This window comes from Podarcis tiliguerta, assembly GCF_965153285.1.
Source record: "Podarcis tiliguerta genome assembly, chromosome: 10".
NCBI lineage: Eukaryota > Metazoa > Chordata > Lepidosauria > Squamata > Lacertidae > Podarcis > Podarcis tiliguerta.
Window position 1 is genome coordinate 34,660,914 of NC_139543.1, and position 25,043 is coordinate 34,685,956.

General features: G+C 39.5%; 1 protein-coding gene across 3 annotated transcripts in view; it reads left to right on the plus strand.

Annotated features, from left to right (window-relative positions):
- Positions 1-25,043, plus strand: part of PTPRQ (protein tyrosine phosphatase receptor type Q) — a 104,034-nt gene that overhangs the window by 30,196 nt on the left and 48,795 nt on the right. For all 3 annotated transcript variants that reach the window (XM_083400901.1, XM_083400899.1, XM_083400900.1), the window contains exons 25-41: positions 3,498-3,626; positions 4,999-5,145; positions 6,786-6,958; positions 9,107-9,317; positions 10,456-10,581; positions 10,676-10,855; positions 11,409-11,516; positions 12,286-12,567; positions 13,662-13,844; positions 14,393-14,494; positions 16,179-16,299; positions 17,809-17,969; positions 18,895-19,040; positions 20,299-20,467; positions 22,049-22,342; positions 23,365-23,640; positions 24,865-25,016. In XM_083400901.1, coding sequence (XP_083257027.1) covers positions 3,498-3,626; positions 4,999-5,145; positions 6,786-6,958; positions 9,107-9,317; positions 10,456-10,581; positions 10,676-10,855; positions 11,409-11,516; positions 12,286-12,567; positions 13,662-13,844; positions 14,393-14,494; positions 16,179-16,299; positions 17,809-17,969; positions 18,895-19,040; positions 20,299-20,467; positions 22,049-22,342; positions 23,365-23,640; positions 24,865-25,016 — 2,960 coding nt within the window. The remainder of the gene's footprint in view (positions 1-3,497; positions 3,627-4,998; positions 5,146-6,785; positions 6,959-9,106; positions 9,318-10,455; positions 10,582-10,675; positions 10,856-11,408; positions 11,517-12,285; positions 12,568-13,661; positions 13,845-14,392; positions 14,495-16,178; positions 16,300-17,808; positions 17,970-18,894; positions 19,041-20,298; positions 20,468-22,048; positions 22,343-23,364; positions 23,641-24,864; positions 25,017-25,043) is intronic.

The window sequence follows — 25,043 nt, forward strand, 5'->3', positions numbered from 1 at the left end:
TGGAAAGCCTGCCATTTCCTATAAAGAAATATAAAAGGTTTAATTTCTACAGGCACAACAAACATGGCAATAAAGAACCCACAATGGGGTCAATTTAACAGTCAAAGTAGATAAGATGCTGGAGATCTGTAATACTTTTAATTCTTCTGAAAAGCAGCCTTTGTACTAGGAGTGGGTTTAACGCTTTCACCCAGTGTTATTTTTTTCTGAACTTCCACCCCTCGGCTGCTATTTGCTTTCTTAGGGATAGCATATGGGTACTATTTCTACTTTTCTGCACTATAAATATCTTCATGTTTTGGTGGCACAGTATATTAACACCTTAGAATGCAGTGAGTTCCTATGAATAAACGAGGATGAGAAATGATTAAACCCTGAAATGGGTCCCTGAGTAAGACATGTCTCCCAACTAGAACTGCAGTCCTGCTTAACCAACTTCAAGATTAACATTTTAGAATAATGCATTAATTGTGGGGAAAGCCCTTACAGTTGGCATCAGGATGGCATCATCTTCAATAAGCACCTAAAAATCCTTTGAATTGATGAGAGATTTATTTCCTTTCATTAGCAGCTGTTCTCATTTTGACAGCGAGTGTAATATAAAATATTTGTCCTTTTTTCATGTCCAGCAGTGCCTTTGAATAATGTCGTGTTTGACCTAATCGTTGTCACACTTCAAGCAGCTGAAACATTTTGTCAGCTGTGCAGAAATAGCAATATGTCAGGGATATCACTAACAAAGTGTTCAAGCGAATATTTGAGACAGTTTGAATTCATTCCCAAGATTATTTTTAGCAAATGGTCTGCAACGTTTTTTGGCTTTCAACTTTTTTTTAAGGCCTCTAGCAATATATCTTAGTATATCTCTCTTGCTTTTCTACAAATACATATATATTTTAATTAATCTTATGTGCCTGAATGCCTAGGTTTTTTGAACCCAAGGGCTACATGCTATGGGCAACCTTCCAGAGGGCGCATAGCAGTGGTGAGTGGGGTGAGAGGTCAAAAGTGGGCAGAGCAACAGGTGTGTGACTTTTACCTTTGTGCAGGAGGCTGCATTTCAAGTGTGCAGAAGTCAAAGGTTTCTAAATACACACACACTCCATTGCCAAATCTCTTCACTGTCACAGTTCAAGGACATATTCCAGACAAACAAAAGCACTCAAGGAAGATGCAGAGCAGGACCAGCAAAGTGGGTGGGAGAGCTGGATAGAGGGCTGTGTTCAACCCTTGAGCATGAGGTTCCCCACCCATAGTCTAAAATATGCCAACTGCCACACTCCAGAAATTATGCATTCTTAGTAATATACCACCTGAACTGTACACAAATAGCCTCTTGAAATTTCCCCCAATATTTGTGGGTAGAGAAATTATTATTATTATTATTATTATTATTATTATTATTATTATACTACCAACCTTTCCCCCTAGCTGCAGGAGCTGAGATGCCACCACACACTCCAGTATCTTGTCCATAAATGGGATATCAGAGACTGGTTGATAATTATCCAATAATTAATAATTATCCTTCAGGAAGGACTGAATTCACAATGTGGGGGCACAGGGCACAGTAAACCATTTCACCAAAATGCTTCAGGAATTTCTCAGGAGCAGAGCTCACCATCAGCCATGGCAGTAGCACAATGACCATCTCTTTTTTATTGCTTAGTTGTTGTTGTTTGTTGCCTCCGCAAGTAACAGCAACTGCAATCATGTTTGCAGTCTGGCCACCCTTTTGCAACCTCCATTTTGTTCTGGAGCAAGTACCATGTTCTAGCAGGCACATGGGAAATGGTGGAGAAATTCGGAGGATATTATGCAAAGTGACCTTTTTCTAGGAGGTGGTGGGGGGGGGAAATGCCGTTTTCTTTGAAAATAGTCTCTTTGATTACCGTATTTTTCGCCCTATAGGATGCACCTTTTCCCCTCCAAAAATGAAGGGGAAATGTGTGTGTGTCCTATGGGGCAAATGCATGCTTTCGCTGAAGCCTGGAGAATGAGAGGTGTCGGTGCGCACTGACCCCTCTCGCTCTCCATGCTTCAGGAAGCTATCCGCAAGCCTTGCGAGGCCGGCAGGAGGTCCCGCCGGGCGCGCAAGGCTTGGGGCGGCAGCCTGCAGCACGAAGCACGGGGCGCCCTCCGGAGGACGCCCCGTGCTTCGGTGTCCACAAGCCTTGCACGCCCGGTGGGAGTTACCGCGGGCTCGCAAGGCTTGCGGGCAGCAGCCTGTTCTGTGGGCTGGGGTCAGGGGAAGCTCAGGCTTCCCCCGCCCCAGCCCCGTGGCTGGGGGGGGGGAATATTTTTTTTTATTCATCCCCCCCCCCAAACGAGGTGCGTCCTATGGGCCAGTGCGCTTTATAGGGCTAAAAATACGGTAACTCTGTGATCAGTGGTGGCTCGTGGGGGAGGGCAGAGGTGGTGATGCCTTCCTGGTGAGGGAACTGTACACCCTTGTGCAAATTAATTGAAACAAACAATGAATTTAGTAGTTTATTGTACAAAACTCACATATACATTTACAAAATTCACATATACGTACATTAGTAACAGATATGACCTCCGCTATCTTTAAGCAGCATTTGAACATGGTTTGGCATGGAGTCTACTAGTTTCGAACAGTCACTGTTGATTTTCGGATCCCTGTACCACACTTGAATCAGTGCCTGAATGAGCTTCTCCATAGTTGCTCAGTCTACAGCCCAGAGGCTACTTTTGCATATAGCCCACAAATTCTCAGTGGGATTTACATGCGTGGAATTCCCTGGCCAATCAAGTACCTGTTTTTGCTGCTCTGTCATGAATTTCTTCACCACTTTCAATGTGTGACGGGGGGCTAGGTCCTGCTGCAATATCCCAGTATTGCCAGGATACCTCTTTTCCAGCTCTGGAATAACTCTCTTTCGTAGAACCTCAGTATATTGTGGCAAGCGCATCATTCCTTCTATTGGCTGCAGGCTTCCGACCCCATAATGATCAACTGACTTTTCATGTTTGTTTACGAGTAAGATAGAAAACATGCCTTGGTGCAATTAATTTGCACAAGAGTGTACTTGTAGGGAGGGGTGGGGAGTGGTGGTGAGCTTGGGGGAACTTTGGAGCAGTGGCAGATGTATACTTGCAAGTCTGCTGCTACCAGACCTCACAGCCTTGCCCTGCACCATCCCTGCCCAAGGAGTGAATCACTGTCACCACTGGGAGAGTGCTCCTGCCTCCACTAGCCGTCACAGGCTACTCATGGGTAGGGTTGCCATATGTCCTCTTTTCCCCAGACACATTCTCTTTTCCAGAATTAAAATTTCTGTCCGGATGGATTTTTATGGTGTGCACAGAACAATTTATTAAACTGTTTAACATGTACATATGGACTCCCCTTAAGGGCAGGGGGATGTTAATTCTTGCTCTCCCAGACTCCTTCTCCAATATCTTGTAGCTGAGCCAGCATCCTTTTAGTTCAGCCACAAGAGAAGGGATGTATACACCTTTTCTTTTCATTTCAGTTCCAGAAGATCCACCTCAAAACTTTGTTAAAGTCAACATTACAGGAAAGTCTTTTTCAGTTTCTTGGGAGCCACCAACCATTGTTACGGGAAAGTTTAGTTACAGAGTTGAATTATATGGACCACTGGGTAAGTTTGCATGAAATGTAATTTTGTTTGTCTTTGAAAGTTCTGAAAACAAAACAAACAGAAATTATGGTAATAATAATAATAATAATAATAATAATAATAATAATAATAATGCTTAATTAAATTTTTGATTGGAAATATGACTGTTTTCCATTTCCAAGGTCCGTTGGTGAAAACATTTATTTAATGTCCTCACTTAGGTCCTCTCTCCCCTCCCCACTCCCTGGAACAGTGGATAGTGTGATAATACTGAAATAAAAAGCTGTGTGTCCTTTGTCTCTGAAAATATGTGTGGACCTGCTTCCCTGAACTTTTGCATAGTGTACCTTTCTTCCTTTCTTCAAATCCCTGCCTGACTAATAAAATCGAAGATATGTCTCAATATCTTCGTGATTTTCCATTGTTGTCGGATGTAAGGCTTACTGTTGCATTACTGCAAGCATGGATTAATTGGTCTATCTTTCAAAAAAGAAATCTGAATTTATGCAAAACTACCTTTTATTTGATTTTGATTTTAAGTTTTTGCTAAGTCTTTTTGAAGCACTAAAATAATTTAAAAAAAAATTGAACTGCACTGAGTATTGTGCCAATTTAATATCTGTCCACACTGAAGACAGATGCCGGTATGGTTTCGGTATGATAATCTAGTCTGTGTGGTCCAATGATATTTATATTTAGGGTTGCCCCCCTTTCATGAGAAAGCACCTGTGTGTCTAGGATACAAAAAATAACATGACAATTTCCCCTAATAATGGAGACAGAAATGTGAAAATATTGCTGTTTGATTTCTGCCTGTTGCACTGTAAAAGCCCAGCTCTTCTGCCCATAAAAGTAACCCTATGCCTGCTTAAAAAGAAATTCCATGCTACTCTATCAGGTAAGTCCTATGGGACAAAACCACAAATGGGTCAGCAGCCTTGCAGACATGCCTTAAGGCAGGGGTAGCCAACATGGCCCTCCATAAGTTGGACTACAGCCCCCATCATTCCTGACCATTGACAACATAGGCAGAAGTTGATGGAAGTTGTATTATAACATCTGGTGGGCACCACGTTATCTACTCCAATCCTAACAAGTCAATGAAAAATAGTGACTGGAAAATTTGCTGCAGGAAATAGTGAGCAGAAAGCAGCTTTTCTATTTTGGCTTAATGAACAGGGTTTATTTGCACTGCAGTTAGCTTTCAACCCAATCTCACCAGAGCTTATTAAAACAGTGCTCATGAAAACTCAGCCCATCTTTGACATAAGCTAGCTACTAAATATTAATTGCCTGTTGCAGTTGTTATTCAATGTAACAACAGTGACCAAGTCAGTAGAAAAGGTCGGGTTTTTTTACCTTTATTTGTTTTAAACTTACTTCTTTATTTCAGGCCATATTTTGGATAATAGTACAAAAGACCTCAAGTTTACTTTTACTAATCTAATACCATTCACAACCTATGATGCTTTTGTCGCTGCTGAGACAAGTGCCGGGGTGGGGCCAAAGTCAAACCTAACTGTTTTCACTCCTGCAGGAGGTAAGTTGTATGCTTGATAACAAACTACATCATATTATCGATATATTCTATTTTGTCTCGTTCTTTGGAAAGCCAGCGTTTTTAAATGTGGTCTGTGAAAAACATGTATGAAATGTTTGGAAGTGTCCTAGTAACTGTTACATACTTTCTACAATCGTTTAGTATAAATAAGTATGGCTACCACAATATTTTCTGTCAGGGTTCGAGTCTCTTTAGCAGCTTCATGACTGGCAGAAACTCTGCCTTTCCCTCTATGGGGAGAGAAGGAGGAAAGGTACCGGCTGCATTTCTGCCTCTCATGCAGCTGTTAAAGGAATAAACACCCATCTCCCCCACACTTCAACAAGTAGGATAAAAGAGGGATCCATCATACATATGCGCAGAGTAGTTCTGCTGAAATACAAGAGGCTGATCAGTATTGGCATTCTGCCGGATCTTGAAAACACACCGGTTTAAACAAGCATTTTCCTGATCTCCTGACCCGAACCTCATTTTTTAATTCTTTTAATTGCCGTTTAGAATGTTGGTCAATATGTACTGACTCTTTGGTACACATTGTTATACTTGAAGCAGCTACATGTGTTTGTTCTACTAGGAATCTTGAAAAATACAAAACATAAAGCGGTTTGAGGATTATGTACAGGAGTAAATTAAATGGAAACTGACACCAGTACATAAATGGTATATTCTCTTCCTCCCCACCAGTCCCTCAACAGCAACCACCCTGCTCTTTCACTTAATTTGCTTACTGCTTTTGAAGTCAGGCTAGACTTTAAAAATTGCTGCCCGAAACTCCCCCACCTGTATTATCCCTTGTAGGCACCCGTGTTTACATCTTATGAATGAAAATCGTCTTTCATTCACAGCAGCTGTTTGACCATTAGATGGCAGTAAGTGGTTACAGTAAATAGTAAATTGGAATTTCGTAGTTTTGCTCAGTGAAGAGACCGGCTTTACTTCTACAGCTTATTTAAGGTAGCATCATTTTATACAACATTTACAATCAAGCTCTACTTTCATAGGCATAATTTCCATTAGGTCTGTTAGAGGTCCCTGAAGCTCTTTGTGGGATCAGTTTCAATTGTTGCAGCCGAGGATGTGGACAGAACACTTGTGGCACTGGCAATGAAGCCACTGTTGACTGGAGGGTCCAAACCAAATATTTGGTAGCCAGTTCTTAGACGGTAGTGCACTTATCTCAATTCAACAGGGTGTTATGCCCATTGCCTTGAAAGAAGCAGTGATGTTGCCCCTCTTGAAGAGGTCCTTCTTGGATCCAGAAGTTTTAGGAAATTACTGACCAGACTCTAATATAACTAATATGCACCAAATCTCAGTGCTCTCTAGGTAAGTTGCAGGGTACTTGTGTAACTGTAGCTTTTGTCTACACAACTCTGTGCACCATTGCAGGCACACACATTCAGGGTGCCATGGTCCAGATTTAAACTCTGACAATATTATTAGGCAGTGTTCATATTTTAATAGTCATACAATACATTATATTTTAATATTAGACTCCAAATCATTGCACAAATGATATTTTATGATACTTAAAAGTTTATCTGACATAACCAATTAATGATTTGATACAAACAGAATAATTAAAGTGTTTCATTTTCATTGTATTCCTTATTTTCCAGTTCCAGGACCTGTATTTGATTTGCATATGGCAGAGGTATCTGCAACCTTTGTTCGAATTGGTTGGAAGAAGCCACAGCAACCAAATGGAATCATCACTCAGTACAGAGTAAAAGTTTCACTTGAGGACACAGGGGAAACTCTTGAAGATACAATTCTAAAAGAAAAAATCAAGGTGCTTTAACTTACTGATTTGCTACTTACTGATTTTCTGTGCATTCACGTTATTGTGTATAATTATTCCCAATTCTTATGTACGACTTGGAAATTAGAGTTTTAGCCAGAAACAAGCACTTGTCCCGGGTGCATAAGGCACACTGCATAGCGGTGGGGATTGCCAGTGTTAAATAAGACACAGGATGGGATAAATCAGGCCACAACTTTATGGATTACTGATGTAAAATGGTTTGGCAAAGGCACTGGGTAAGTATTTCTCCTCAACCAGCTTGCTTGCTGGTTTAACCTGGGATGGGTTGACCCCTTCACATGGTTAAAGAGTGACATTCCTGCCAGTGCCGCCTCTCAGAAGGGGTGCTATGGCCCATTGGCTTCTGTGTGGGATCCCATTCAGCAATATCCCTTCCAGGACCCTTTTAAAGGGGTAAAGGTAAAAGGACCCCTGACTATTAGGTCCAGCCGTGACGCTCATCTCGCTGTATCGGCCGAGGGAGCCGGCGTACAGCTTCCGGGTCATGTGGCCAGCATGACTAAGCCACTTCTGGCGAACCAGAGCAGCACATAGAAACGCCGTTTACCTTCCCTCTGGAGTGGTACCTATTTATTTACTTGCACTTTGTGCTTTCGAACTGCTAGGTTGTCAGGAGCAGGGACTGAGCAACGGGAGCTCACCCCATCGCAGGGATTCGAACCGCCGACCTTCTGATCAACAAGCCCTAGGCTCTGGTTTAACCCACAGTGCCACCCACATCCCACATTTAAAGGGGTATCCTCATGTTAAAAGATACCACCCAGTGCCTTATCTGCCAAAGTTGTGATGTTTGCTATGAGGCAGGCGAAAACCTGCAGACAAGCCAATTAGTCTGCAGGAAGAAATTCCTGACACTGGCCCCAAATACAGCTACTGGGTATTCCATAGCAATGTCTTAATCTGTCCAGTCCTCTCACCTTTGCTTTGAACCACACACATGCAAAATGAAGAAGGCGCAACAGGGGGTGATTCAGTGGTGATCGGCTCCACATGGGCAAGAGGCTGGGCACCAGCCACTGCACCCTTTCAAAGGGGGAAGGTGATCCAAGCTACCACCAAGCTTCCACCTGCCCCCCTGGTGTTCACCTGATTGGCTGGAAGAGGAGGTCTCATGCCCCTCTCCAGCTGTGCGGGATGCCTCTCTCTGTCCCCATACTTCTAGCTCGCCTGGGCAGCAAGTCCACTCACCCCTCTTGGTGTGGCAGCATTGCGGGATGGCAGAGGCTTCACTGGGGCCCCAATGTGGAAACTGGAACTACCCTTCCTGGCAAAAGCCCCCGTCGCCTATCAGGAACTGGGTTCTTTCCTGCATCTTGTTTTGGCAAATGGGGATGTGGGCTGTACCAGGGGGCGGAGCCAACAGAGTGGGTAGCTTCCCTCAGATCTGCCCCTTGTCCATTTAAGCAGCCCACACCTGGGCCACTACCCGTTCGTTCCCTCACTGGTTGTATTTTCTGCTTCCCCCTCCAAATCCTGGGGTATCCTGTTAAATGGATCTGGGGGAGTGGCCATTTCTGTGTGCCCAGGCGGGGCCAGGGCCGAAGGCCCTCCCCCAGATGGAGATCTCTGGGTGGGGGGTCACCTTATTTGATGTAAGTCTTAAGAACCCCCACCTGGATTGACCACACGTGTAGTGGTCAGTGTAGTGTAGTGGTTAAGAGCAGTAGTCTCGTAATCTGGGGAACCGGGTTCGCGTCTCCGCTCCTCCACATGCAGCTGCTGGGTGACCTTGGGCCAGTCACACTTCTTTGAAGTCTCTCAGCCCCACTCGCCTTCAGAGTGTTTGTTGTGGGGGAGGAAGGGAAAGGAGAATGTTAGCCGCTTTGAGACTCCTTAAAGGGAGTGAAAGGCGGGATATCAAATCCAAACTCTTCTTCTTCTTCTTCTGCTTCTTCTTCTTCTAGCTGGCAGGCCAGGAATATTTAGAATGCCCCATGCCCAAGCCAAACCTCTTTCATCTGTATTCAATAAAGTTGTGGCCTGTTTTAGCCCCCAGCCAGTCTTGTTGGTCTCTTATTTATATGGGTTGGGGTATGGGGAGCCCAACGCCTGGTCCTGCAAATGGTGGTGCAGTGAGCCGCTATTTTTCAAACTTCCTTGTTTTTCATTTTTTAGGATTTTATTGAAGCTTTGGATCCAGACGTTTTAAATGAGAACACAGCACCATCTTTCACTTGGAGTGAAGTGGAAACAGTCACTGGTTCATATGAAGGTTCAGCTGAGATGTTTCCAACAGTGCACAACTTTTCTCCAGTAATATTTACGAGCATGTCTGAGGATAATTTGCCTATTTCGAATAGAGCTGCAGAACTACATCCAGATTCTGGTAAGTTTCTAGGTCCCTCTCCCCCCCATATACCTCCCTCATTGTTCAAAAGGCTGCTGTCACATATATGATCCTTAGCACAGAGACCAACCAAATTATTAATGGGTCATTTACTGAAGTCAAATTCCAGCCCCCTCCTGGAGCAAATGCAGAATGCCACACAAGCAGAGAGTACTAGCATCTTGTCACCCAGTTGACCTTCCACCGAGAGAAAGAAGATGCCAGAGCCGTTGAAGAAGCTGCATAGACAATCAGTTATTTCAGTTGCCAAGGCAGGTGTGATTGGAGGAGATTAACATATCTCCATGTCCCATGTGGACGTTAATTTTTCCAGGAGCTTTTGACTGATGGGTTTTCAAATGCCACTGAGGGTAAATAGGTCAAAAAGTTACAACTCGGCTACATGGGAGCAACAAACAGGTGGAGATGACCCTGTGACACAATGGTGTCATTAGCACACTCTCTTGCACAGCATTATCAATGGGGTATTTTTCTTGACTAAGTATGGATATTTATGACCCATTTAACACGGGTTGGCTGCCGGATACAGGCTTAAAATACCTCTCTGAATTTTTAAAGTGAAGGCATTCAATAAGACAGAAGGCCGCATTCTGATTTTCTTTACATCCCTTTGAAAGTAAAGTGTGAATGAAGCTGGGGCTGGAAAGTTCATTTTTAGAAATAGTCATTCAGTCTTTATATTATCATTACTGATTTTCACTGTTCAAAAATACAATTTCCATTTTCATTATACAGTAATAGGAATAACTAACTCTCTCCTTTTTTTAACCAATATGTATACTACAAGAAAGGAGACATTCCAAGGCCACAATCCTATACATATTTACCTGGGAGTAAATCTCCTCAACTTCAGTAAGACTTACTTTAGAGTAAATATACATAGCATTGTGCTATGTGACTCCCATTTTTCAGTCTAGTTCAGTTCAGGATTAACCTCTGTCTATGACTGTCCTCTGTTCCATCTCTATTCCAACACTGGTTTTTGCTTAATGGGGTAAATTTACTTAATTTGTTTTGGTGTTTAAGATTTAATATAATGGTAACAATAGTTTTCTTTCCATTTACACACATATATAAAATGCATTGAAAACATTTCCTGATACCATCAACCTTTCAGCTGAGCAGCTGTCCTATCTTGTAAATGGACTCCAGCCTTTCACTGAATATGCAATTGAGGTGTCTGCTTTTACCATTATTGGAGAAGGACCACCAGCTCTTCTCATTGCTAGGACAAGTGAACAAGGTAAAATTTTATTGCTGACATAATTTCATGCTGGCAGTACTTAATTTTCTCCACACTTCTAACTCATACTAAATGGAATGTTTTTGTTCTGCAGTTCCAAGCTCAGTCGAAAATATCAATTATAAAAATATTAGTTCGTCCTCAGTTTTGCTTTATTGGGATGTACCAATAAATCCCAATGGAATGATCACACATTACACGGTTTATGCAATGGAGCTGGATACACATAGAGCTTTTCACATGACTACGTCAAATAACAGCATCTTGATTACAGGTAAGAGTACCTTTTAAATAATTGCTGTAGTAGCTATCAAAGCTATGTTGGAATAGAATATAGATTTAACTTTTCTATATTTCTGCATCTCTACGTATATTCAACAGGCTTTAATGAACCAAAATACTTTTAAAGAACTGACAATATTTGCAGGTACTGCTTTGCACATCTTCACCTTGGAGGAATGCTAAATAAAGGATACTTTAGTCTCGCTTTAGATTCTTCTACTTTTGTGGTATTTAGTAATACAAATGGTCTTAGATTGTATTTTCCTTCTAGTGGTTCCCTCCTTCCCTCCCTCCCCCCCTCCCCCCCCTCTCTCATGTGCACACACACACGCACACACACACACACAAAAAATATTCTCAACAACTAGTGGAAAACAGAATTTAGAAAAATAAAATCATAAAGACAATGTGGCAGAATCCAAAGCCAAGGTCCCCACCCCGTTCTATAGTGAATCAGAACTGTATGAATTGGTTAATTTCAATAGGGCACACCCAATATACCAGTGTCTTGTGCTTGCAGTGTTTTTTCTTTTTATTCCTTCTAGGTTTGAGAAAGTATACAAATTATAAAATGAGAGTAGCGGCTTCCACAACTATAGGGGAAAGTGCTCTGTCTGAAGACAATGATATTTTTGTGAGAACACCTGAGGATGGTAAGCATATTGGTCATGTTGATGTTATAATTTTGTATGTCATTGCTGATTAATCCATCTTGTGCAGTCTATCAAGTGGAAGTTAATAAATCTGTGTTTCTGAGGATCCCCCTGGACTTCCTTGTGTCCTTCATTAAATTTAGTTTCCCCCCGAACTAAAACAGGACAGCAGCATTTCCTGCTTTGATTTTACATGATAGAAATCTACTTCTAAATTAGAGAAGCACCAGCTGACTAGGTTTTGTATAGAAATGTGAAGGCTCCCCCCCAAAAAAACTAGGAAAATTGAGGAGAGGGAAACCACCACTTCATTTTTCTGTGTCCGCCCCCCAGACCATCACATCTCTAGTTCTATATTTCAGTGCCAATATGCCCAAACAGTTACATATTTAAAACATATATAGTGTTTTTATTTTGCATTAAAATTAACTGGTAATTTTGGCAGAAATTGCATAGTTCCTTGGATATTCAAAAGCTGGAAATGAGTCACTCTTTGAAAAGATTACCCTTCACTATACCTTTAAGTTACATTTTGACTCACAATTCCATGATTGATGAGAAGGTTCCTAGCTATCTTACCTATAATTGATGTTACAGTGACAGCGTAACTACGGGGAGAAGAAAAATGTTGCATCGATCAGTTCCTGGTCTTACTGTAACTTCTAGTTGTTCTTAAAGAAACTGAATTGATATAGAGAGCTGTTTAATATGTGTGGGGCGGGGGGACGATGACTGCATGTGACTTTCTTTTATGTTTTCTAAACTAAAGAACCAGGTTCACCACCCCAACATGTTGAGATATTAGAAGTGACCGCCACAGAAATAAGTTTAAGATGGTCACCACCTGAGAAGCCTAATGGGATTATAACTCATTATGAAGTCATGTATGATGATGCTAGTGCTTTAATTCTGAGAAACACAACAGCAACAAATCTTCTTTTAAATGGCTTGAAACCATATACTCTGTACAATATTTCTGTAAGGGCATTCACCCGCCTTGGGCATGGGAATCAGTCATCTCCCCTGTTATCTGTAAGAACGGCTGATACTGGTAAGTGCAGGATTTTGGAATACTTTTTTAATCTCTGTGGCTTCCATTTTAAGCATCATTAAACTCTAGTGGATTTTTTTGCAGATAAGCATCTTAGGGATTTGGGCATGAACCTGATATATCATGGTAGCACATGTATTCGGTTTTGCATCTGGTATATTCTAATGTAGGGGATCACACTGCTATCCATGTGCTAAGTATCAGATGGGACAGGGGACAGGAAGAAAATATGCTTTTCTCCATCCCACCAGCCCAGAGTAACAAGCCAGATAGATGGGCAGAAGTCATAGGAAATGACAATTCCTTGAATCTTGCCTGGAATTACGCTGCTAAGCATGTTAAAGAGTATTGATAACAGTTAAGGAGATACCAACCATTCATCTTCTGCCTGCAGCCAGCAAGTCTTCCCTGAAAGTTAGCCCAGGAAGAGAGGAGTGTCAGTCAAAACTGGGGGCAAACTCCTTTGCTTTTATGCAGTGGGGTTTTCTAGCACCCTGCCCTCACTATATACCCTAGTTGTCTCCCAATATCCTTTCTTGAGAGCTGTAGATACTCAAGAAAAGCTTGGGATATGTGAAGCTGGACTGCCATAGTACAAGGGAACTGGAGAAAATCAGATGGAGACAGCTTCTGCCCAGTTGCAAAGAACTAAGCAAATACATTAATTACAAGGCAAATTAGACTAACAAGTGCTGATTATTAATAAAGACCCTCACACTCCTATCTGATATAATTTGGTTTGAAATAATATACTCTGTCTGAAAAAAATCATTTCCCTACTAGTGAACTAGGAATCTAACTAGATGATAAGAGACCCCATTGCGGTGTTTTTATACTAGATTTGAAGTTGCTAGGTCTCCTTTGTAAAATTCTCCTTGCTTTGGTTTTGTTTTGTTTTGTTTAAAAGCTAAACTAAACTAAATCTGTACTGATAGGTCTGCAAGGATTACCAATTGGTTGGATAAAAGAGTGATGGTGGTTCTTGATGACTGGGATGGTTCACGCTTGAGTTTCAGTTGTTACTTCCTCAGTCATTATACACTTAATGATTATCTGAAATTTTAATAACTTTTCTCTGAATTCTTCCTTTTCAGTTCCCGAATTCCCACCACAAAACGTTACTTATAAGAATATCTCTTCTTCAGAGATAGAGCTATCATTTCTTCCACCGTCTGTCCCAAATGGGATTATAGAGACATATACTATATATCTCAGAGAGACTGATGGAACTGATGAAAGAACCATCAACACCACACATCTATCACTAACTATTACAGGTGACTGTAATATAGCAGTTTGTGATAGTGTCTTTGCTGGTTTATTTTGCTTAGTTCATACTGTATAGTATATATTTAATAATATTGCTTTAGAAATAGATTAACAATAAAAATGATAGATGGGGGGAATATTGTGTTGAAATAAATTTATCTGTGTTTACTATTTATTTTGTTTTGCCCTGATATTGGGGTGGGATAGAATCACATAAATATAAATTTAAAATACAACAATAAAATTTGAACAGGCAAGTTAATTAGTAGCCTGTAAAAGCCTTGTCAAAAAACAATTCAATACTGTTTGCGTGCCACTGCAAAACGTTCTTTGGATTTTGTGACTGTTATTTGTTGTAAAATAACAAAATAGAAATGGTTAAACCTTTATTTATTTAAGTTTTTTTTTCTCATTGCAACGCTGAACTTTGAGGGACTTCTCTAAAATATGTGAAAGTAACAGAAAAAGCTACATACAACACACAAATATATATGTATAAATGTGTATCTAAAATTTCAAACATATACATATTATTAACAATTTATTATTTATTTAGGCTTAAAAATATATACAAGATATATTGTTGAGGTATCTTCAAGCACTGTAAAGGGTGAAGGTCCTCGTAGTGCTCCGTTGCACATGTTGACTGATGAAGATGGTAAGCTTTCTGTCATTGTCTAATTACAGTTTTTTATGCAGTTGACATCCTTAACACCAATTGGCTATGCAGGACTGAAGGCACAGAATGTTGTACAAAAAAAATCCAATTGCTGGGTGTGAGGGGGGCTGTCAGAATGTTTGTAGTCAAACTTCTGTGCGGAATGGAAAAACAGGCAGTTTTATGTTGGCATTTGCTAATTTCAAAAAATTCTCATATAGCCAAAATTCAGTTACATAGTAAAGAAAGCAGTACTGTACTATGACAAACAAACAAAAAATGCTTAGGGTGTTCTTTCTTGCAAGTACAGACTGTTCTGAACATCAGACCACATGCACCACATATTTCTCATAGTTGTGATCATGTTTCCAATTTGCATGCATGATTACACTATGACCTGAATTTTTGGTACATTATGCTGTTTTGTGTGAGTTAAAATAAACACAATTAAATGTTAATATTTCTGTTTCTGATGAAGTGTTCCATCATCTGTTGTTGTTGTTGTTGTTGTTTCTTAACACATACTAAAACTTAAGATAAAATTGTTAAAGACCACTGGATGAATTGAAATAGTTCAAATCGGATCAAACTTTGTTGTTGTTACTTTATACTCAATCAGACCAATGGGTCATGAACTGGCCAGGTGTTGGTCTTCTAAATCTGAGATAGAGATCTTTTCCAGTTCTACAAAACTCCTCTTTTTGCAAAAAGTTTTGTTTGTAAGTTAAACACAAATATGGCACTCATTTGTTGGATTAGGAACAAGGTCACCCTTCTGTTATCTGGGCTAACCCTGCCTGTCCTCTCAAACATCTACATGTTGAACTTGGCTATCTCTAAAGCAGGCATGGCCAGACTTGGCCCTCCAGCTGTTTTGGAACTACAATTCCTATCATCCCTGACCACTGGTCCTGTTAGCTAGAGTTCCTGCTCTAAAGGAACTCTTAGGCAGATGTTGGAGCGATGCTAATGTGATGTTTGAGACTGGAACCAGCAACATGTCCCCATCCATGCATAACACATCATGAATAGGGCTTACAAGACCAGGACTAAGTGTGTGTGTGTGTGTGTGTGTGTGTGTGTGTGTGTGACATGCTCTGTCACTGAGCTACACCTTTTTTTCATTGTTATATCGTCTTACTGTATAGTTTTACCACTGTCTTGATCAGGCTGAGTTTTAATTATCTTGAGTCTGCATAACATATAAACCTTTGACACTTTTGCAATTTAATGGGGTTAATAAATAAACATGCTTTGTGCTGTTCACCATCCATCAGTCAGATGCTCAGCAATTTCCCCACCCTTTGGAGATAATATAATTATTTCTAGTTCAAAGCAACTATTTTACTGTAGTTTACATGCGTTCTCAGCTATAAAGTTAATATTTCTATTACAAGGAAATAATTGCAACAATGCACTTGGAACATAGGTGAATCACAGATTCACACCCATTGCTCTGTTTTCTCATGAAATACTGTTTTCTATTGAATTGCAGAAACAGATGTCTTAACAGCACCATGCAAAATCGTCCCTTATTATCTCACTGCAAAACAAAGACAAAACACCTCAAACCAAATACCCTCCTTTAAACGCTAATTTATATGGATAAAATGCCATTTTAAGATTTTTTTATTTATTTATTGCTGAAATTGTATTTAACATGATATTGTGTCCTCTCTTTAAGCTCCTAGCTCTCCTCCGCGATTGCTCGCAGTAAAACAGTTGTCTGGTGTCATTGTGAAGTTGTCATGGCAACCACCACTGGAGCCAAATGGAATTATCCTCTATTACACAGTTTACATCTGGTAAGATTTTTCTAGAGATAAATAAGAATCTGTCACCTACCAGAAATTTTAAGCTGTTTTTTTTTTAACTCTTTACACTTGTTGATTATTATAATTTGTTATGCATGAGTTCTGGCTCATCACTTTAAACAACTAGACCTTTATGAATTAAAGCTGAGGTTTCTGCAGCTTTTACACATTTTGCAGGCCAGTGCTCGCTAGATTCTTGAAGTAATTTTGGATGCCAGTTTTCAAAAAACAAGACATTTTAGCCATCCAAGCTGCTATACTCTGTGCAACAATAGTGCAAGTGATGGTCATACGTTGACATCAAAAGCAGCCTTACACTGAGTCAGACCAATAGTCCATATAGCCTAATAACATCTGCGTTGATTGGCAATGATGAGGGAAAAGGGTGTGTGTTGGAGAAACAAATATCTATATGCATTACCATATAATCTCATAAATAGATGGCCCTTGTTTATTTGAATGTATTCCATATTGGGACCATGGCATAGGGCAGACTTCCTCAACCTCGGCCCTCCAGATGTTTTGAGACTACAGTTCCCATTATCCCTGACCACTGGTCCTGCTAGCTAGGGGTCATGGCAGTTGCAGGCCAAAAACATCTGGAGGGCCGAGGAAGCCTGGCATAGGGAGATTAAACCCTTTCCCCTCACAGTGGTCACAATTCAGACCCTTCTCTGCCCCCGAACTACACACATTTGCTAGCTGCCCTAAAAGGAGAATTGCCAGTGTCAAATAGCAGCCACAAAAGATGGATGATCCACACCATATGTGTGATCAGCAGTGGCCAGAGGGATGAGGCAGTCACCCTGCTGACCCTGCTGCTTCTGTTGTTCATCTGGATAATGATAATAATAATTTTATTATTTATACCCTGCCCATCTGGCTGGGTTGCCCCAGCCACTATGTGTGGCTTCTAACACATATCGAAACTTAATAAAACATCAAACATTAAAAACCTCCCTATGAGGTATGTATAGTTATTTATCTCCTTGACATCTTATGGGAGGGCATTCCACAAGGAGCATACAACTACTGAGAAGGCCCTTTGCCTGGTTCCCTGTAACTTCTCTTCTTTCAGTGAGGGAACCGCCAGAAGACCCTCGGTGCTGGACCTGGCACTGGGGTTCAGCTCCTTCAGGTGTTTTGGGGTGACGGCAAGGTTGGGGTTCAATGGATATTGTTGCAGGAGTTCTGGATTGGCTCCACTGCAGAGCATTCCACACAATCCTGACTTCAACCTTGACCTTCCTCAGCCTTGTCCAGGAAAGCTGCAGTGATGGCACTTTTAGGATGGTCACTCAGCCCTACAACAGCTATTGACTGGTGGGAGGGGGGGAGGTTAAATTTCCTCTCCCTTCATGACAATGGTTTCAGTCTGGATCATCATCCGCCCTCTATCTACCAGACAAAAATCAAATGGTTAACATCACTTCCTGATCAAACTTCAGATGTATTTATGGTCAACATCACTGATTTATACATTTCATTTAATGCATTTAGGAATATAATTTCAAGAAGAAGCATTAATGTAACAGAAACCTCATTAGAAATCATGGATCTTGAAAATAAGATGGAATATAGTGTTTATGTAACAGCAAGTACCAAATTTGGAGATGGAAATATAAAGAGTGACATGATCAGCTTCATTACGTCTGAAGGAGGTAAGAGTATGTTGTTGCCGTAATTTAATTTTGTAATCTGGTTGTTGCTGCTTTTCCTTTGATTTTTCTTTTTGATTGTTCTTAATGACTTTTTAAGCTTTTATTATTGATCACCTAGAAGACATCATTCATTGTTCAGTATACAGACAATAATGTTAAAAAGTAAACATTATTGCAAGTAAACAATGAAAGGAAGTATTTGATTTACTATTGAGAATGATCCTACCAGTATGCAGTAAATAAAATCTTATGCGTCCAAATCACCTAAGACAAGTAAAATAATTTGGTAATAGATGCTGTATGTAAATAAGTACCTCCTAAAAAGAACAAGATTCTTTCCACTCATTCGTAGCATTTCAGTTCTGTTCAAGCCATGTGCATTCAAAAGCTGAATTCTTATTCCAATCAAAGAAAGGGACATTTTCATCATATTGTTTCTCTTCACTCGGGGGGTGATCTCATCAGTCTTGCCTCCTCTGAGTTTGCTTTCCCTTCATAAACTGAAACGGGGGTGGGGGTGGGAAATACATGTTGACTAAAATGATGTGGCTAGGAAACTAAAATTCATTTTTTTAAAAACAATGTTTAAAAGTACTTTTTCTGATGTGTTCTCTTTGAACCTAAACCTTTAATATGAACCCAATTTTTACCAAATATCTGTCGGTTTTTCAGATGTGTTTCCAGATAGCATGTGTACTGTTGGTTCTTGTCTACCACCGTTTGCCCACATTATATGCCTTATCTGGAGGATGAGACTGAATTAAAAAAATATGAATAAATTTTGCAGAGTGTGAAATCTCCTCCCCTCCCTGCCCCCAATTTTGCAGGGCAGGAAAGTCAACTGTGTTGTATTATTGATTCATTTGTGTAGCAATTACATGCCAAAATGGCTCGTACAAAAGGTAAACGTAAACATGTTTTTCAGCTCCAAGTGACCCACCTAAAAATGTGTGGTATAAAAACCTTACCTCTTCATCAGTACGAATCTTCTGGGATCCTCCTCTAAAGCCCAATGGAGTTATACAGTTTTATTCGATTTACTACAAAAATGATTCAGACACTTACATGCAGGTAAATTTGAGTTGTTTTTCTTTTCCCTGAATTTCCATGGCAAAGATTGAATTAATTGTTTTGTAAATTTGTTCGTGATCACCATATGCATGAGCTTCTTATTAATTTTAAACAGCCCTCAGAATGAGCCCATATCACAGTATGAAACAGAAACAGGCTTATGAATACACACATCCTTACACATCTACCTACCCACAGTTTCACTGAAAACTGCTGAAGTTTGACTCCTTGTTTCCATGCCATTACAACACCTCTGAACTTAATACACTTGTTAAACTATGGAATTTAAGGTTCACTTTCATTACCGTTTTAGTATAAGCAAAGCCCCCTCTGGTGGCTGTATGAAGAACATAGCCAAAACCTAACCTTTTGTGTGCTTAGAAATAGAAATTATATCCTTAAAAGCTTTAGTGTCATTACTGCTGTAGTGCTTGATATAGTTTCATTTGCTCAATAAATATAGCCACTGGATGCATTTTGTTATCTAAAGGTTTACAAATATAGGTAATTTTACATAGTTTTAAATATCTTAGTTTCTTGCTTAGCTAAGACAGTAGTTTCTTATTTAATATCAAATAAATAAATTTTAAATTTAAAAAATCCTTATCTTGGCCCAGTTTGCAACTAAAACTAAACCAATACACACTACACAATACACATTCTGGTTCTAAACGCAACATAAGAGGTCTCTATAGTATAGTGTATCTTAAAATGGGGTTTCAGAGTTTTTAGGGGGTTTTGAATGTTTTATGTTGTTTTATGTAGTTTTTATGTAGTTTTATGTGGTTTTATGTAGTTTTTCAATTTCATTGTCCTGCATGGGACAATGACAATAAAGATATCGTATATCGTATATCATATATCATAAAACTAAACCAATACACACAATACACCAATACACATATGTGTATGTGTACTCACAATAAAAAATCATGGCTGCTATGCTGCTCCTCACATCATCCTTCTATCATGGTACCTGAAGCTAAATTGTGGTTTTGCTTAGCATTATATCAGAACTGAGGCTTGTAGTTTGTCTTATTCCAGGCAAACCAGGCTGTAATTTGCTCCAAGTAGTATTGCAGGAGGACCAGGGAAAAAGCAAAACTATCGTGATTTTTACAGTGAGTTTGCACATTTACACTTAACCATGGTTTCACTTAGTGTTACATGGCAACTGGGCACCGTTTACAGAGATGGTTATTAGTTTGGTTTTAATTGTGCTCTTTTGTGCAAATATTTTTCCCCTACCTCTGCCCAGAATTTTACCAGTTACGCTATTGACAGTGGTGTCGAGAATGCAACTTTGTCTACGGTATTAAGCAACTTGGCAAAATGGAGCCACTACACACTTTGGTTAAGTGCTAGCACAGCCTTTGGAAATGGAAACCAAACCAGTGAAATCATACATTTGTACACAGATCAAGATGGTATGCATTTTTTTTTAAAAAAAATCAAAATATATTGTAAAACTTGTAGAAATTATTCTGCTAAGAAAGGATTTGGCAGGATTGCAATATGATAGTGATGGTACCACATTATGTGCTCCTTTTAAAGGCATCTATGGTACTCATACAGTGGTACCTCGGGATACAGACGCTTCAGGTTACAGACTCCGCTAACCCAGAAATAGTACCTCAGGTTAAGAACTTTGCTTAAGGATGAGAACCGAAATTGCGTGGTGGCGGCATGGTGGCAGCAGGAGGGCTTAAGTGGTACCTCAGGTTAAGAACAGTTTCAGGTTAAGAATGAACCTCTAGAACGAATTAAGTTCTTAACACAAGGTACCACTGTATAGTTATTTCTCTGTCCCAGGATTTATGACATTCCTCCCACCAGAGATTCAACTAGATGTACAATAATCAGATTTAAGGTGTATCTTAATTCACTATTTTTAACAGACCACCTTGTTATCAGAGTCTCTTTGATTTGGACCTAACTACTGTATTCCACAGTACACCTGTTTTAGCTAATACTAATCTCCACCCATCTGCTCTGCAGATTTTTCACAATTATATTTGTTTCTTTCTTGTCCTCCTCAGACATACAGTTCTCTATGGCCCTGTTTAGACTTAAGGATTTGCAAAGTTTTCTCATCATTATTGCTCCTAGGAGTGTAGCTTCATTCCATTTTCAGTTTCTAATAAAGCAGGTGTAGGCAGATTGCTTTTATTTATTCATAATCCCATATACGGGCTTTTAACCTTTGGGATTTATCCCTGAAATTCTATTTGACATTCTAATAATTATAATTATTAGTGGAATGCTAAAATTCAATTTTCAGTATAAGGTGTGATCTCTATCCTGGAAGCAAGTCTTACAAAACCAGTGGACTTACTTCCATCTAAAAACGCATAAGAATCAGAGGATATAATGGCACATGCCTCACCAACCATGGTTTTGCATTTTAATGAGATGTTTAATAAGCCTTCATTACCAAATTGATCCCCCAAGAAATCTATATTTAACCCTTGCTAGATGAGGGAATATAAAGCAAAAATAAAGCCATCTGGTTAAACTCAATAAAAGCTCTGTAACATCCAGACTATATGAGTTGCATTTTCCAATTTCTAGCATTTGCAATTGTGTGTGAAGGACGAAATGGTCCCTCATATACAAAGCTTCCTGACTGCTAGAGAGAAGACTAAACAAGAAACTTACTCCCAGGCATGCTGGTTTCTGTACACGGGGACATGTTTTGTTTTGTTTTGAATACGAGGGAGCTTTGAACAATGTTTTACTCTGCCTTTATCATGCTTTGGCTAAGGAACACATCCACATACACTGAATATATAGCATGTGCTTACTTTTAGTACGGAAGACGAGAGTTTTTTATGTTTATACAAGCAATTGTCTTTTCAAAAAATGAGTTAAGTATCATTAATCCGGAACATTTCAGGTTTAAACCAATGTGAATTACTTCTATCCTAAGTGCTTATGTATAGCCACATGTAAGCATAAGAGAATAGAGGGCATACAGACCCTTTAACTTTTGCTTATTTGTTCTATAGTTCCAGATGGACCTGTGGAACAGCTGGCCTATCAAAACATTTCTTCCACTGCTGTAAATATAAGCTGGATGCCCCCAACCCAACCTAATGGAATGGTCTTCTACAAGGTTTCACTGACAATGCAGGATGCTCAAACCGACCATGAGATTCTGTCACTCATTTTGAATGATACAAATGTGGTTCTTCGTAAACTGGAAAAATATACCAGTTATCTTCTAAAAATCACTCCAGCAACAGAAAATGGAGTGTCTGAAATGCACACTGCTAGTCTGCACATCCGAACTGAAGAAGATGGTATGTTCCATACTTTGTTTTGTTCTTGTTCCTTAAATATTGGGTTTGTCCAGGCATGGACAATGTGTGACTTGGAGTACTTCTGTGAGGACTATGGCTTTTCTGTACAACACAATATAAAGAAACTTAAAATGTGATGGAAAACAATTTCTGCAGAATCGAAACCAAGGAAAGAGGTAAAAAGATAAGTCAACCTCAAAGCTGTTGTGATGTTAAAGTCTCATAACCGGGATTTTTCAAGGCCTGGGTACAATTTTGCATGTCTAAAATATCCATTCAGTGTAAGGTTATAGGAAAAACACAGCACTGCACACCTAATATTGTGAAAGTGTGTAAATTAAGCTTGGATTTCTGTGTGGAAGTAAGTGACACGGGCTTACTTCAGAATAGATTGGTCTGCATGCTAATTTGCAAGTTAGCTTATGGATGGTGCTGTATCCTGTGATGTTGCCCTGTGGTGTTTGCCAAGATGTCCAGCCTCTGTTTAGCAAAATGTTAGTTTAAAAAAATAAAATCACTGTAATATTGTCTCATGAAATCATTTTAATCACTTTAAACTGAATTAATTATAGGTGGTTAAGAAAAGAATGGGCATGCCATTACAGTGGTACCTCGCAAGACGAATGCCTCGCAAGACGAAAAACTCACAAGACGAAAGAGTTTTTCGTTTTTTGAGTTGCTTCACAAGATGAATTTCCCTATGGCCTTGCTTCGCAAGACGAAAACGTCTTGCGCCTTTTTTTAAAACCGTCAATGCATCCCTATGGGAAACCGTCAATGCACAGTGGTGCTTCGCAAGACGAAAAAAATTCACAAGACGAAAAAACTCGCAGAATGAATTAATTTTGTCTTGCGAGGCACCACTGTACTGTTATCTAATGTGTGCTGCACTTCTGCATTTAGATAATGAAAGAAAAAGTGTGTGGTGTGTGTGTGTGTGTGTGTGTGTAGATGCTTATTAGAGATTTCACAATAAAGTTTTTTCAGCAGTTTAATATTTTCCTCTTTATCTATTGATGCAGTTCCAGAATCTGCACCAATTATGACATCTTATAAAAACCTTTCATCTACCTCAGTGATGTTATCCTGGGATCCTCCAGTCCGGGCAAATGGCATCATAATAAGCTATGTCTTAAAGCTGCATGGATTAGAACGAAATGATTCTTTCACAACTTTCAATAACTCAGTTGTCTTAGAAGATCTTTCACCATTTGTCCTCTATAGTTTTTATGTATCTGCAAGAACTGGAAAAGGGCTCGGCCCATCCACTGTTTTGATGTTCTTCACAGATGAGTCTGGTGAGTAATTAGTTTAGGAGCCAGCAAGATCATTAGACACAAACTGAGTTGAATATTAATTTTTTTTACTTTAGACAAGGTTTCGTTATCTTAATATTTGTTGTCCCTGCAGTGTAGAACACTTATTGAAGTAGGATCTTCTTCTTACATACAGTGAGGGGGGAAAGTATCTGATCCCCTGTTAAATTTGCCCGTTTGCCCTCTGACGAAGATATGACCAGTCCATAATTTTAATGGTAGGTTTATTGTAGCTGTGGGAGACAGAATAACAGCAGGAAAATCCCCAGCTTTAAACTCTTGAGGCTTTCAATCCATGGATCTCCAAGTAGGGATGAGGGAGACACCAGTCTGAAACCCCAGAGATCTGCTGCCAACCTGTGTAAACAATATTGAGCTAATACTTGTGCTAATACTTTGTATGAGGGGCAGCATCCTATGTTCTTATTTTTCTGTGATGGGACATATACCTGTTAGCTGAAATATCAATTTAGGTGATGTGATAGCAAGGAAATGAGGATTACACTGCCTCTTGAACCATTCTCTGGTGGTTTCTAAATTGACTGTTAACATTGTTTTAATCATTGTGACCTGCACCTATCAACATTATGCTTTACTGAAAAAGAAGGTAAAATATCCTACTTGTTACACAGATTGAGAATGTAGGGAGATCTATTTTAAGGTGTTCTTTTAGCCCTTCCTCTAGATGAAAGTCAAGTACTGCAAAATCACGCAATGTAACTTCTCTTTTAGACTCTTGAGCGGTTTTTTTTTTTTAGCAAGGTGAAGCCTCTCCAATGATATATTTGCGCTATAATGTGTGAGGTGCCAACATAGTGGTATTCCCCAAGCAAATCACTTGCAAGGTGGCATGGCAAGTCTTAGGAACAAGACTAGAAGTTTATTTTAATTGATTTAACTTAGCGGTTCAGCTGACTAATTTTCTCTTTGCCTGAAATTTGATTGTTATTATTTGTTTAGCAGTGAAAATAAATAGATCTTCCAGTTTCTTACAATTACTCATTACAGAAACATACAGCTCTTAAAAACATATCAAACAGGTTGAAATAACAATTATCCTAATAGAACTAATAGCATTGCTATATTGGTCTGAAAGATGTTAAATGAATGCATGTCAAATCTCTAAGAGTGAATTGCTTTTACAAAATATCTGTATGTACAAGTAGGATATACAGTGTTACAGCTAAATGATGTTTCTTTTCATAGTTCCACTGGCTCCTCCTGAGAACCTGACAATTGCCAATTACACATCTAATTCTGTATGGCTGAAATGGAATCCAAGCCCTCAACCAAATGGTGTTATTCAAAGATACGTTTTTAACATTTTGGATAACTGCAGTCAAACTACATTTTATCAGGTTTGTAACCCTAATGTTATATCCATA